This window comes from Callithrix jacchus, chromosome 5 (genome assembly GCF_049354715.1).
Source record: "Callithrix jacchus isolate 240 chromosome 5, calJac240_pri, whole genome shotgun sequence".
Lineage (NCBI taxonomy): Eukaryota > Metazoa > Chordata > Mammalia > Primates > Cebidae > Callithrix > Callithrix jacchus.
In genome coordinates, this window is record NC_133506.1 from 79332759 (window position 1) to 79347170 (window position 14412).

The 14412-nt window shown below is 43.5% G+C and overlaps 1 protein-coding gene across 13 annotated transcripts in view; it reads left to right on the forward strand.

Moving 5' to 3' along the window:
- Positions 1-2469: 2469 nt before the first annotated feature.
- ARHGAP44 (Rho GTPase activating protein 44) overlaps positions 2470-14412 on the forward strand; it is a 203310-nt gene continuing 191367 nt past the window's right edge. For 7 of the 13 annotated variants that reach the window (XM_078373068.1, XM_002747896.6, XM_078373069.1 and 4 more), the window contains exon 1: positions 2470-2901. In XM_078373068.1, coding sequence (XP_078229194.1) covers positions 2849-2901 — 53 coding nt within the window. In that variant the 5' untranslated portion in view covers positions 2470-2848. Of the gene's footprint in view, positions 2902-3198; positions 3289-14412 lie in introns of those variants that run through there. The other 6 variants (XM_054255875.2, XM_078373067.1, XM_078373065.1 and 3 more) reach the window with 3 other exon arrangements.

Sequence of the window (14412 nt, forward strand, 5' to 3'; positions counted from 1 at the left end):
ACCCACTGTAGCAGTCAGTTCAGGCTCAATTATGTTGCAGCAACAAACAATCCCCAAACCTCTGACTTACAACAGCAAAGCACGTTTTTCACGCCGGCCGGAAGGCCACATAGCTTTTCCACAGTAGCTCCTAATTGGTTCATTGCCAGTATTAAGAAGAAGAGGGCAGGATCACAAAAGGACACCTAAAACTTCTGCCCTCAGAAGCAGCATAAAGTCACTTCTGCGCATATTCATTGTTCAGAGAAATCACATGACCGATCTTTACCTCAACAGTAAGGTAAAATATAATCCCTCCCATAGAAGTTGGCAGTGAAATGTTTGGACATTAATAGTAGCTACACATCCATCATCTACTTTTCTTCTCTCTTTCTCTCCTGGCTTCCTGTCCCCATCACCATCTTCAACATCTCACAGCCTGTGGCTTCTTTATTTAGACTAAGCAGGATGATATATTCTTTATAATCTACTATTTCTGACACAGACTATTAAAGCTCCAAAGCCTGTATTCTGGAAACTCAACACTCTTTTCTTGAAGAACTCTATTCTGTCACATGTGTTTCTGAAGCTCTTGTTTCTGCACTATTATCCCTTCCCCAGGGTAGAAAACAGAAAATGCAGTAGCTGCTTCCTGAGTGGAGAATCATTCAAAGGAGGACAGAAAATATGTGGAGAAGCCACCAGTTAATAAAATATTGGACCACAGTCTGGCAGGGGAGCCTGCCTTTTGTGAAGAAGCAGGGATTTCCCTTTGGAATGAAAACACCTTGGGATTGAAGGCAGGAACTGGCATGATACTGGAGTTTCCTACCAGATAGTTCTTGAAGACTAGTGCTGACCAGTAAAACTGAGAGGATAGGAATGTTCTCTATCTGTGGGCTGTCCAATACAGTAGCCTTAAGCCACACGTGGCTCTTAAGCACTTTGAATGTGACTTGGGTGACTGAGGAACTAAATTTTGAATTTTAATTAATTTAAATTTCAACAACCACTTATGGCTAGGGGCTACTATATTCAACAGTGAAGTTCTAGAAGTTACCAGAGATAGTGTTGCTAAAAGTCATACAGTGACCTTCATGTCTTACTATCATTTAAATACATAAAAAGCATGTTGTACTTTGCTTTTTTAAAAAATCTCACAATGGAAATAATTTCACTTAATATAGACATCATATTGACATTATAGGTACACAGTTAGTTAAAAGCAAATAATGCCTTTGTTTATTCACTGGCTAGAGCTGTCTGACCTAATAAGCAGAGGCTAAATTCACAATTAATTAAAGATTTCATGTTCATTCAGCCAAGACATGCCTCAAACCATTTTTTGTTCAGCTGGCCAGCAAGATACTTAGAGCCATATTTAGGACATCTTGCAACTATAATCGACATATGCAAAATATCCCATTTCAAAGAAGATCCTTCCTTTAAAAGATTAGCATTTCTGTTGTGTGCATAGGATTTTTCCCTATTTTGCTAAGTATAATCATTTTGTAGTAAATGAATATGGCAATGTACTATATGAAAATTTATATGTAACTTGATTATTGGTAGTTTAACAAATAGTTCTCTTACTTGCGATCAGGCGGCACATTTCTCTATTAGGGATGAGGAGAGAGAGGCTTGGAGAGGTATTTTCCCAAGGTTATGTAACAGGTATGTGGAATTATGACACAGGAACTCCTATCTGTTTAATCCAAAGTGCCTAGCATCCAATAATACTGCTCTTACTTGATATATAATGATAAAACCTCGATATTGATACAATCACCTATCTTGTTCTAAGGATAGAGACTGAAGAAGCCACAACCCCTTTCAAGGAGCCAGCTGATGCCAATGGGATACTGTGGCCCAGGACACTGGGATGGGAGGGTGGGGTGGGTGGGCTGCTACAGCTGTTGCCCCTTGGTTTCCTGATAGTGAAAGGGAAATGGAACTAGATATGAGACCGGCATCTAAGCCATTTAAAAAGCTGTCACAGACAGGTTGGGTCAGTAAACACAATGTCACTATCTGTATTGGCTCTGGTTACCTATTGGGTTTGGTAAAAATAAAGAATCAGACTTCTGGGAGGCAAGCTGTGCCTGGTTCAAAATCTGTTGTCAGTTCCTGTGTTTCAAGCTTAACCCTGAACCTCACCATTAATCAGGTGACCTTATACAGTTTTATCAGGCATGTATCTGCTAGCATAAATCTCCCTTCTGTGAATTCAGAACACTGATGCCTCACATTCACTAAAAATACAATGAGAGACAGATGCTCACTTTCTTTATTTGCTGTTGTATTCTTGGTCCCACTTTGCCATTTTTAAAACAGGAAAACGTTTCCCTTACTCGAATGCTAAAGTGCAGAGCTGCTGGCGACGCAGTCTTCTCCCACCTCCGCTCTCCACTGTCCTTGCAAACTTTGGACAGAGGAAAAGGTGGGCTCGGGGGCGCGAAACTACAAGTCCCGGCATGCACGGCGCTCTCCGCACAGGCGCACGGGGACCGCCCGGCCAGCCGGCCAGCCAGCCTGCGGAGACTCCCGGGTCCCCGCGCTGGACTGGGACTGGGGGCAGGCAGCCCGGGCGGAGCGGGCCGGCGCCGAGGGCGGCCCCGGGCATTGCTCTGCCCCGGGCGTTGCGCGGCGTGCGCGAGGGGTATGCGGCAGGAGGCGGCGCGGCGGGAGGAGGAGTAGGCGGCGGTGCCCTCGGGAGGGAGCTGCGCGCGGGCCAGACGGCTCCCGGAGGCCCCGCAGTGCAGCCGCCGCCGCCCGGGAGGCTCCGCGCGGGAGCCATGTAACCCTGCGGCGAGCTCCGGGCTGCTCCGTCCTTCCCCAGCTCCCGGGCTAGCGCGGCAGCCGGGCCACGATGAAGAAGCAGTTCAATCGCATGCGCCAGCTGGCCAACCAGACGGTGGGCAGGTAGGTCACCCGCGGGCACCGGGGCCGGTGTGCGCCCGCGAGGCTGCATCCGCCGGGGCGCGCAGGTGATGGAGCCCGCTCGGCCTCCTGTTCTCCTTCCTTCCCTCCCCGCCGTCCTTTCCCTGCGCCAGCTCCCCGCAGGCTCCGCTGGCGGGCGCGACCCCCTCCTCTCTGAACTTCCCAGACCCCGGAGCCCTCGTCTCCCGCCGCCTTCTGCTCCGGGCTCCGGTTGCCAAGCGCCAAGTGTGACGCATCCTTTACCTGCGTCCCCGGCTGCCCCTTCTCTTCGTCCTCCCTGTTTTTCCCCGGACTCCCTGCTCCCTGTGGCTGGGTATCCTCCTGGAAACAGGTGTTTGCTCTGATTGTGCTGGAGGCAGCCGAACCGCAGTAGGTCTCCGGAGATCTCTTCCCTCCCTTCCCCTGCGCCGAGTTCAGGGCTGCTCCCGGGTCCAGGGAAAGTGCTGGGCCTGGTCGGCCTGCCCCTCCCGCCGCGATCGTTTTCAGGGAGTATGACTGTACGAGGCTCTGGATCACTTTCCCGGCCGGGTTTCCTGAGGCGTTTGGTGCGGGGAAAGGATGAGTGGTGGGAGAGGAAGGAAGGTACTGGTGGAATGGCGTTGCTGTCTGCTTGGTGTTAAAACTGATTTCAGTGGAGGGAGGGAGGCTGCAAAAAGGAGGCCCAAGTCCTCGGGAAGATGAGATAAGCCGAGAATCGCAGCCAGGTAGGGGAAGGGGACAGAGGCCCCACAGTCAGAAGAGTCAGGTCTGGGGAAACCGCAGGACCCCGCCTGCTGACATCACGGTGAAAATGGGCTACAGCTGGACTCCAGGAGCGGCTTTGCGGGGTGCCAACATCTATTAAGGTTACATAAAAATCCTGGTGGTTCTCTCCCAAGACTAGACATTCTTTGAACACAGGATCGTTAGGTAGAGGGAATTTTTCCTGGAACCTTTGCTCCTGGGGAGGGATTTCCGTTGCTGCTGTGGCAAAGGAATTCAGGTGTGCAGCTCTAAAGGAATCAGAAGCAAAGAATCCGGCCTTGGGTGCGGTTCAAATGCAAGCTCAACACATCGAGGGCTCTCCACTAGGTTTACCAAGAAACTGAATACCTTTCTTGGGTGGGAAGTGGAGCCTGCACTGGCACCTGGTAGGATGGGGGTGGGGACATCCCTGGGGAATAGAGGACATCTAAACTTCCATCTAAGCATACTGCCCTAGTTACAGTGGGCATTTGAGGGCAGGGATGCGGTGCCTTCTTATGCTTCCAGGGACTCCAGATGGTTTCCAAGTAACAATGTCTAAAATTGACTTGGATTCATTTTTCCTTCCCAAACACATGTGCTTTAGCATGAGGGGGAATTTATGAATAGCAGAGTCAGATTAGCCCAGATTTCTGGCATGGTATTGCCACAGATATAGCCTCACGTGGACTGCCTTTTGATGTGTTGGATGCCGAGAGTGTTTCCTGGTATTGGTTGTTTAGCCTGGCAGTCAAGCCGACGTTTTTAAATGGGGGAGATTTTTGTGCCGTGGCATCATATCTTATTTTTCAGCCTCATCCATGGAGGGAATGAAAAATGGTGAGAGGAGGTTGGATTTCAGAAAAACTGGTCTTATGTATTGAGAGCACGTCCTTGGAAGTCCAAGCAACTGGTCACCAAGGGGTCCTTTCCTCTTCTTTGTTGGGAGTCTGGTGGATGTTGGCATATGGATGAATTCTGCCTCTTTCTCTGTTGGTAGCCATTGCGTGGTGCACTGGACCAGGTGAGGGCCAGCCTGTATCTCTTTTGATGAAATCCAGAGCAAACCTTTTAAAGCAAAAACTGGTTCATGGTATCTTGCTGCTGAAAAGCTTCCAGTGATACCTGATGGCACTTAGCCTCTCACATCTTGCCAGGGTCCTACAGGACCATCCTTGGTTGGCCTTTTTTCTTAACTCTTTTTCTTCCCATTCTCATCTCTTCTACTCTCTCCACATTCATGGAGCTCTAGCCATGTGGTCTTTCTTGCCCTCAAAGCACTGAGCTCATTTCCATTTTGAAGATTTTGTTTTTACTGTTTTCTCTTTGTGTGTGTGTGTGTGTGTGTGTTTTTGCCTGACTGAGGATGTCCTCCTTCCAAGTAGCTTTTTCTCATCATTTCAGTCTTGGTTCCAAGGACTTCAAGAGGCCCTTCCTCCCCTATTTACCTCCAGCTCATCATTGTGCCGTTTCTGGACAGCACTCATCACTGATTGAAATGCTTTTATTTTTTATTTTCTTGTCTGTCTGCTTCCAGTAGAATATATTGATTGCTGTCGTAAGCCTATGTAGGTAGCGCAATGCCGTTTAGTCTACTGACTCTCAATCGATGTTTATTGCCGAGATTAAAACAGTTTACCCCAGGGTCCGTGAGGGTTAGCCAGAGGAGCAGCATCTCCTCTATTATTGAGAATGTTTGGAGTCATGATCCTATGAGTATTGGAGTAAAAGCGTCCGTGGTTGCTTGTTAATTTCTTAAATCAGTAGAAGCGCATAGGATTGGAATTTGGACTTCAGGTGTGCAGTTATAAAGCGCTTGATTTTTATCTTTGTGGTTTCCCGAAGTTTTCCTCTTCCTGAGGGAGGACTAAGAGTTGGACCTGAGAGTTGCTCTTCCTCACGGCTCACCTTCCCTAAGTTGCAGGTTCTGGAATGAATATAAAACTTTAAGTCATTTTAACAATGTAGGAGTTGCCCTACTTAAAGATACTCTGTTGGGTTACTAGTACTTTCTCTTGAAGTGCTCACATCCAAGGCATACTGAGGGCGTCAGCAACTTTGAAAAGATTTGATAAAATCCATTGTATTTAACTGAGGAAAGTTGTAGCTCCTCCCTGGTCTGCTTCCCCAGTCTGCACATGTTCCTTCTGCTTTGAAATTTCTTCTTTCTGTCCCTTTGCTTCAGTCTGTCCTTTGGGAAGCACTCCCTGGCCACTGTGTCCCTCATGGTTAGGACCACAGGCTTTCCACTGGGGCAGGTTTAGTTTGTTGCTGACTCTGGAATCCTCAGTTTCATTCTCTGCACATTAATTTTCTTCTTTGCAAAATGGCAGTAATCAGGATTGCACTGTAGTAATGTGGTATCTGCAGTGCTGATAACGTGAGATAACCTCTGAAAAGTACCTAGCAGTGCTCAGCACTAGGAAATGCTTAAGAAATAACTAGCTACAAGTATCTCTGGGCAGATGTTATGACTGTTATTGAATTATATGCCCTGTGGCATGTGTATGTTTATTAGACACCTACTGTGTGCCAGATACTGCTCTGATTCAGGGAGCATGCAGTACAGGGCAAAGAAAGTTCCCGTTCGCTTGGAACCTGCATTCTAAAAGCATGCTATGGTTATAATGATTCACTTGTATTATAATTTTTATCTTTTGTCATTTACTTTCCCCACTAGACTTGAAACTCTTTGGGGGCAGGGACAACTGCCCTAATGCTGTGCTATGTAGTAGTAGGTCCTCTGCCTTTCTTTGGCAATGGAATGGGTAAGTGAACAAAAGATCCATGTGCTGTAGATAGAGGAGTCTTACGAAGTCGTTAAAAAATGGGCAAAGCTCCTGTTAGCATGTTTCTTTAATGTTGTGATGGCATTCAGAGGAGAGAGGAGCAGCTGCACTGCTGGGCATTGGAAGGGTAGAGCAAGATTTAAGGGAGAATTTAGTTCATGCCTGATTGATGGCATCATTTTTCTTTTTACCTTCAAGAGAGTCTAGTGGTTGCTGGAGTGAGAAGTATACTGAAAGGCACAGAGTGTTTTTCTTGGAAGTGACATTTGGTTTGTGTTGGGTGGAGCAAAGCCCTGAGCTAAGATTTGGCACCCAGGAGAACCCACTAAGAGAAAGAAAATGGAAGAAGTAATGGCACCTTGATTTGGTGAAAAGGATTTTTTTTTTCCAGTCTGCACAATGGGTTCATAGTGGCCCCAGCCTCAGAGGGCTGTTATGAGTTTGGAGGGGGCCTGGTCCACTGAAGTGCTCAACAAATGGTTGAGATGGTTCATTGTCACTTTTCTCCAACTCCCATTCAGTCTTCCAAAAATAATGTTGGCCTCCTAAGTAGAAAAGGATTCTTAGAAATGATTTCAACAGCTACTGCCCAGTGATGGTCCAAGTGGGGTTTGTGCTCTTGTTTAAAATGGGTGATGTTTAAAGTATCTCAGAGGGTAGGCACAGTGGTTCACACCTGTAATCCCAGCACTTTGGGAGGCCGAGACGGGTGGATCACCTGAGGTCAGGAGTTCGAGACCAGTCTGACCAACATGGTGAAACCCCATCCCTACTAAAAGTACAAAAAAAATTAGCCAGGCATGGTGGTGCACACCTATAATTGCAGCTACTCTGGAGGCTGAGGCAGGAGAATTTCTTGAACCTGGGAGGAGGAGGAGGTGCGGTGAGCTGAGATGGCACCACTGTACTCCAGACTGGATGACAGTGAGACTCTGTCTCAAACAAACAAACAAACAAACAAACAAACAAATAAATAAATAAAGTGTCTGAGAGTAGGTAAGGAGCTGTGGGGGTGTGGGAAGGAGAAGGCTGTTGGTTCGGGTTGAATTGTATGGTTTTAGAGGCTATGAGTTGTGCGGTGAAGACGAAGTTTTGTCTCTGGAGCCCTGTTTTCTATTCCTCGACTGCTTTGCATATACTGCAAAGCCGGCGTGGTTTCTGATACACAGCTCTGCAAGTATCATTGCTGCTGTGCAGCTCTTGGAACTCAGCTGTAGAGGCCCAGGCATGAGCCAGGGGTGGGGAGCTTGGGAGCTGGGTGCTGAGGCCACAGCAGCCTCTAGGCGCACTGGTGCTGCAGACATTTTTGTTTGGACCAAAGCTGCCAAAGTCAGTGAGGATCTTTTCCTTGAAGGTTTCTCCGAGACACTGCCCTGCCCTGTAGTAGCCCTTCTAAGAGCCATGACCCAATCGATAGGACGTTAGGGAAAAATCAGAACCAATTCCAAATTTGGCATTGGACTGCTTTCTTTGTTCCTTCCCTTCTATGTCCTTTACTGTGAATTAGACCTGCCAGACCAACACAGGCCTGCTGTGGGCTTCCTGTTAGCCCAGCAGGGCTGGGCAGACCCAAACCTGTCCCCCAAGGAGCACTGTGCATGTTGAATGGGTCTCAGTGCAAAGTTCTTCATTAGAGTTTTATGGAAGCCCAGCTCTTACTGCCTGTGCTGTATATCTGTGAGAGATAACAGACCCACTGATTTCTGGGCTAGCAAATCTGGGGAGAATATTCTTTGCTCTTATCTTCTAAGATCCTTACTTTGTGGGTCTGCTGGGTTTCACCTTCTGCTGAGCTGTTCTCAGCAGTCAGCCTGAAGCTGCCTGGATTTCCTGTAGAATTCTTTTATCCCAGACCTGCAAGTCATTGTGAGGAAGCCATTCTTTTAAATAGCAATTAATCATTTTCCTTCCCATTTTGTCTCCATCAAAGAAATTTATCAGTGATTTTTTTTTTTTAATGACGGGCAATAAGGACCGTTTTTTTTACCTCTGGAGAAAGTGAATCAGTAGCCATATGAATATACTGGTAATTTATGGTCTCATTCCTTTTAGAGGGGATTAGTAAGTATCCCTTTTATTAATAAGAGCAGATTATTTCAAATGCTATTTGATAAAGACAGAAAATAATAAAATTATGCTTCAGCTTTGCGTGGATGTAGTTGTGGCTCAGACAGGAGGTTGAGGGAGGAGTCAGAGAGTCAGGGCTTTTCCCTTGGGTGCGGGGCATCCAATTGAGCTGGCACCTGGAACTCCACCGCCTTCGGGAAGCTTGTGGCTGTCTAGCAATTTCAAACTCTTCTTTCTGTCCAGGAAGCAGATGTTTTGCTTTCATTTTCCAACTTTAGAGCTTATTTTTAGAATAAATGTTTATTTTCCCACAGAATTCAATTTACTTTTTTTAACCTTCATTTTGGTTATAGAAGTAATATTTGTTTATAGTAGAAAAAATCATAAACTTATGGATGGGCAAAAAGGAAAACAAAATCACCTATAATCTCATTACCCAGAGGCCATAGTTAATATTTTGGATATAGTCTTTCAGTTTTTGTTAGATATATATATATATATTCTTTAAAAAGAATAGAGACTATACTCTGTGTACTGTTTTGTAACCTGTTTTTTTTCTTCATATTACATCTTGAATATGATCCCATGTCAATAACTATTTATCCCCAGCATAATTTGTCAAGGCTATACAATATTCCACTATAGTTAACTCATTTTCTTTTGCTACTCACTTAGTGAATAGTTCTAATGAATTTAGTTTCTTAGGATGAAGTTTTAGAAGTGTAATTGCTGTGTCAAAGAATATATGAATTTTTAAGGCTGTGACTGTATATTATACACACACACACACATACTCACACACTACTTTCACTTTCACTGCCTCCTTGAACTCCTGTACTCAAGCGATCCTCCAGCCTCAGCCTCCATAAGTGCAGGGATTATGGTGTGTGACACCGCACCTGGTCCCCCTCTTTTAATTTCTAGTGAGGTTGAACATTTTTAAAGTTCTCTTGACATTAGTTGCCTTTTCCAAATTGCCTGCATATGTCTTTGCCCCATTTTTCTAAAGTTATGTTCACAATTGTTTTCTTATTGATGTTAAGGTAATTTTTAATATGTTAAGCATGTATGCCACACACATCTCTCTACAGGTTTTAAAAATTTCTGTGGTATGTCCTTTTTTTTTTTGCCATATATAAATTTAACATTTTGTGATCTTGAGTCTATTGATTTGTGGTTTGTTCTTCAATGTTATGTTTGGGAATACTTTGCCCAGAACAGATTACATAAATATGCAAAATTATTACTATTTATAATAATTTCATTTTACCTTCAGATCTCTAATATGTCAGTCACTTATTTTGATGTATGATATGGCTTAGGTATAATACTTAGGTTTTTTTAAAAAATTGATTACCCTGCTATTAAATTGAATAGTGTAATTCATACTCACCATATTGAAATAGAAGTATCATCATCATTATGTACCAAAAAATTTCGTGTACTTTCATCTTTTTTTTTTTTAGGATTTCTTGTTTGTTTTCTTGTCTGTTGGTTCTGGCAAGGAATTTAAGATAGGCTCAGCTATCCAGATGAGTGATGGTCGCTTAATCCTTATCACGAGACCCCATCCATTGGGTGGGAGTGGAGTCAGGCTGGACCCCTCAGCTCAGCTTCGACCAGGCTCATTCCTCAGTCTTTAGAGCTCAGCAGCCTTTGCCTAAGGATCTTGCTGTGTCTTACCCACAGTTAACCTCCAAAGTGCTCCATTATGAAAGAAAGTTGATCAGTTTTCTTGACTGTGCTCTTTTGTTTGTTGTCCGTCAGTATTACTTTTAAAAAGTATATATTAAGATGGAGAAAAATGGACATTTTTACAATATTGAGTGTCATGAGAATTCTCATCTGGGAAAAGGATGTGTTTATTTAAGTCTGTTTATAATCCTGCGAAGTTGTTTTTGTCCATTTTGCTCCTATACAATTTTGCTTTTACTTGTAGATAATTTGTCAGTGTTGTTACTGAAGCTTCAGTGATTTGAATCTTTTGTTAAATTACGTGTTTGTTTTTTTTTTTGAGACAGAGTTTCGCTCTTGTTACCCAGGCTGGAGTGCAATGGCGCGATCTCGGCTCACCGCAACCTCCGCTTCCTGGGTTCAGGCAATTCTCCTGCCTCAGCCTCCCGAGTAGCTGGGATTACAGGCACGCGCCACCATGCCCAACTAATTTTTTGTATTTTTAGTAGAGACGGGGTTTCACCATGTTGACCAGGATGGTCTCGATCTGTTGACCTCGTGGTCCACCCGCCTCGGCCTCCCAAAGTGCTGGGATTACAGGCGTGAGCCACTGTGCCTGGCCAATTATGTGTTTTTTCTTACTCTTTGTTAGTGGGATGTAGAAAAGTTGTTGATTTTTATGTAATTATCTTAACGGCCACCTTCATGAACTATCTCATTACTTTTAAATGCTTTTTTAAAAAAAAATTAGGTCTGGAGGATTTTCCACGTAGACAGTTGTACCTTTTGCAAATAATAATTTTGTATTTTCCTCTCCAGTATTTATGCTTATTTTCTCATCTAATTTGCATTGTCTAGGACATGTAGAACAGTGTTAAAATATTGTGGCAATATGTGGGCATTCATGTTTTATTAACCTCAATTAAAATGCATAATGATTGGTGTAAGATTTTGTTTTTTAATTGTGTTGCATATTGCATACTTTTATTATTTTGCTTGGAGATTTTCATTGACATCGAAGTTAAATTTGATTTATCATGGCCTTTGCAGATAATCACAATGTGTGTTTTTCTTTCATTTTAATATCACTCAATAATTTATTCCATATATATCTATTGGGCACTCCTATGTTCCAGGCATCATTGATACCTGGAACCAGCAGGTGTCAGCACCCAGGAGGGTCTTGTGTTTTGGGTGTTGAACCTTGATAGATTTTCAAATATTGAACTCTCCTTGACTTCCTGCACTTAATCTCAACTAGGATGTGTTCATTTTTTTTCTATACTGCTTGATTTAATTTATTATTTTATTTAGGATGTTGGCATTCAACGTTCCATAAATGAAAGCATTTGAATTTTTTTCCCCGTGTCTGTCATGTTTTGTTAATTGTGTAAAATGAGTTGTCTGACGTTCTTTTTGTTCCTATGGAATGGTAAGATAGAGAGGTATTTATTCTTTGAAGATGGAAACAACTTTCCAAGGATATTTTCTAGACAGTTTCCCAGATTTCTTGAATGGTTATTGGACTATTCATGCTGTCTATCTTTTCTTGAGTCACTTTGAATAACATATATGTGTTAGAAAAGCATTCATTATATTATGATTTTTAAATTAATTAGACTCTTTTTGAGTATATAATTGTGTTTCCATTGCCATTACTAATTTACACTTTTCTTTTTCCCTTTGAAAAGTTTTGCCCCAGAGGAAGTCTCTCCCTACCCCAGTCAGCTCTTAGGTTTGGGCTGTTCTCATTTAGATTTCTTTCTCATTAGCTTTTGATCAGCGTGTATGTTTTCTAGTAAACTCTGCTTTTTTTCAGATTTTTTTCCTCCCGATTTCCTTGGGTTTACTTTGTTCTTTTCCCATCTTCAGTCTTCCATGTTATATAAGGATAGGGTAGGCTCTGCCTTGATAACACATGAGCCCTAGAATTTCAGGGGCTTAACATAGAAAATGCTTACTCTAAGCTCATGTGAATGTGAATGTGAGTCAGGAGGACTCCCATGAACAGCTCTCCTCCTCCGTGCGTGATTCTGGAATCTAGTCTATCCATTTTCCCCTCTACTCTGATATGTCAGTATGTGGTTTTCAGTCAGTGGTAAAGGTAAAGAGAGAATAAAGAAGGGGTATACTGGCTCTTAGATGGTAGGCCTGGAATTCACAAACGTCACTTATGTTCAGTTTTCATTGGCCAGTATTAGTCCCCTGGATGTGACTGGAGACAGGGAACCTTTGCCCCTGTTGAATCTCCAGCAGTCTTCTTTCTCACCGCTTCCACTGTGCGTGACTGTCTGTTGAATCCGCAGTTCTCTCTGCTCTGCTCTACCCTCCGATGTTCAGGTATGAGAAGGTCATTCATTGTCTCCATCACAGGAAAGTAGTTATAGATTCTCATCAGCCTCCAGAATAATTGGTCAGCTCCTTCAGAGGGGAGCACCTTGAGGACAGCAAACTTCTGCTAATATTCTCATGACAAAATTATTATTATTATTATTTTTTGAGTTGAAGTCTCACTCTTGTTGCCTAGGCTGGAGTGCAATGGCATGATCTCAGCTCACTGCAACCTCTACCTCCTGTGTTTGAGCTGTTCTCCTGCCTCAGCGTCCCAAGTAGCTGGGATTACAGGTGTGCACCACCATGCCCAGCTAATTTTTGTATTTTTAGTAGCAACAAGGTTTCACCGTGTTGGCCAGGCTGGTCTTGAACTCCTGACCTCAGGTGATCCACCTGCCTTGGCCTCCCAAAGTGCTGGGATTATGGGCGTGAGCCACTGTGCCTGGCCCAACAGAACTAATTTTTTAGTTTAAGCCCTTTCTGCAATGGGGAGAGGAATAATGAAGAGAACAGAAATTATCCTACTGTGCTAGAGTGGCACCTACTGTATGGGATTATTGTCGAGGTTGAGTAAGAGATTAAATATAATATCCTTGGAATAGCCCCTGGTTGTAATAATCACTCAATAAAGGATAGTTATTACCACTATTCCTTGCTGTGCTGAAAGTGTCCTTGACATGAAGCATTTATTTTGTTACATTTACATTCCTTATTTCTTGAAAATTACACCTGGAAATTGTTACCCGTTTGTCTTCTTTTCCCAAATCAAACCCAGTTTTTCTGTATTTAGCCAAGAGCATGCCTGAAGACAGTGGCTTGAGGTATCAGTAATTGTAATGGCTTCACTCACTGAATGTCCATTGTGCCTAATGGTTATTATATCACTCAATTTAAGTCTAGGTTAAGTTGCTGTAACAAAAGCTCCCAAATCTCAGCTGCCTACAGCACTGGCCAGTGTGGGGTTGGAGGCAGCTCTTCTGAGACCCAGGCTGCTGTGGGCTTAGTTCCACATATGGCTCAGTGATGGCAGAGGCAGTAAATTAGGATGTGATAAGTTATATTTATTTCCTGGCTCTAAATATTTCTTCTGGAAATGACATCTGCCCCTTCTACTCTCAAAGTAGAGGCCAGTCCTAATACCGGCCCAAAGGAATAGAGCCCCAGAGGCCACATCTGTGTCGTCTGTTGCCAAGAACTGGGCTATGTAATTTATAAGCATTATTTTAATTCACTCATTGCAACATCTCTGTATTGGGTGCTATTTACAGCCCCATTTCACAGATGGGGAAATAGAGGCTAAAAGGGGCAGAACCAGATTTGAATCAGGGCCTGAATAGGTCAATCATAGAAAAATGCCTTTCGTGCTCCTGTCTCCCTAATCTTGTTATTTCTGCTGCCTCAGAGTCCCTCAGTTACTTCAGTTTAGGTGGTTTTAGAAATGCTAATTAACTGCTCCTGACTTGAATAAAAATAAAAATGTCACATTCATATAAGATAATTGAGTATCTTGTATCTACTCATAACCACAAGGAGCATAAAGTGAAATTTCTGCCAATAGAAGATTCTTTCACTTTGTTTTTTATTGTAATTTCAGCAGCAAAGGTAAGAGAAAGTTCTTTGTAGCTCTATACTAAGAGACCACAGTTTATCTGCAAAAGCCCCTACAGTCTCCTATGTAACACGTTAACCAAACAAGGACCTGAAAATGTACAGCCTAAGAAAGAAATGTGAAAAGTGGGCAGAGCTTTTAGCACTGGGAATCTGGTGCACACTGTTGATTTTGCAGATGCGAGGGCACACTGGCTTGGTTTTCACAGATGCTATTTAAGTGTGTCCTGTGACGGATACTTGTGCAGTATGGCACTGGCCTTCCTGTTTAATCTTCCCAACAACTCTAAGAGTAGGT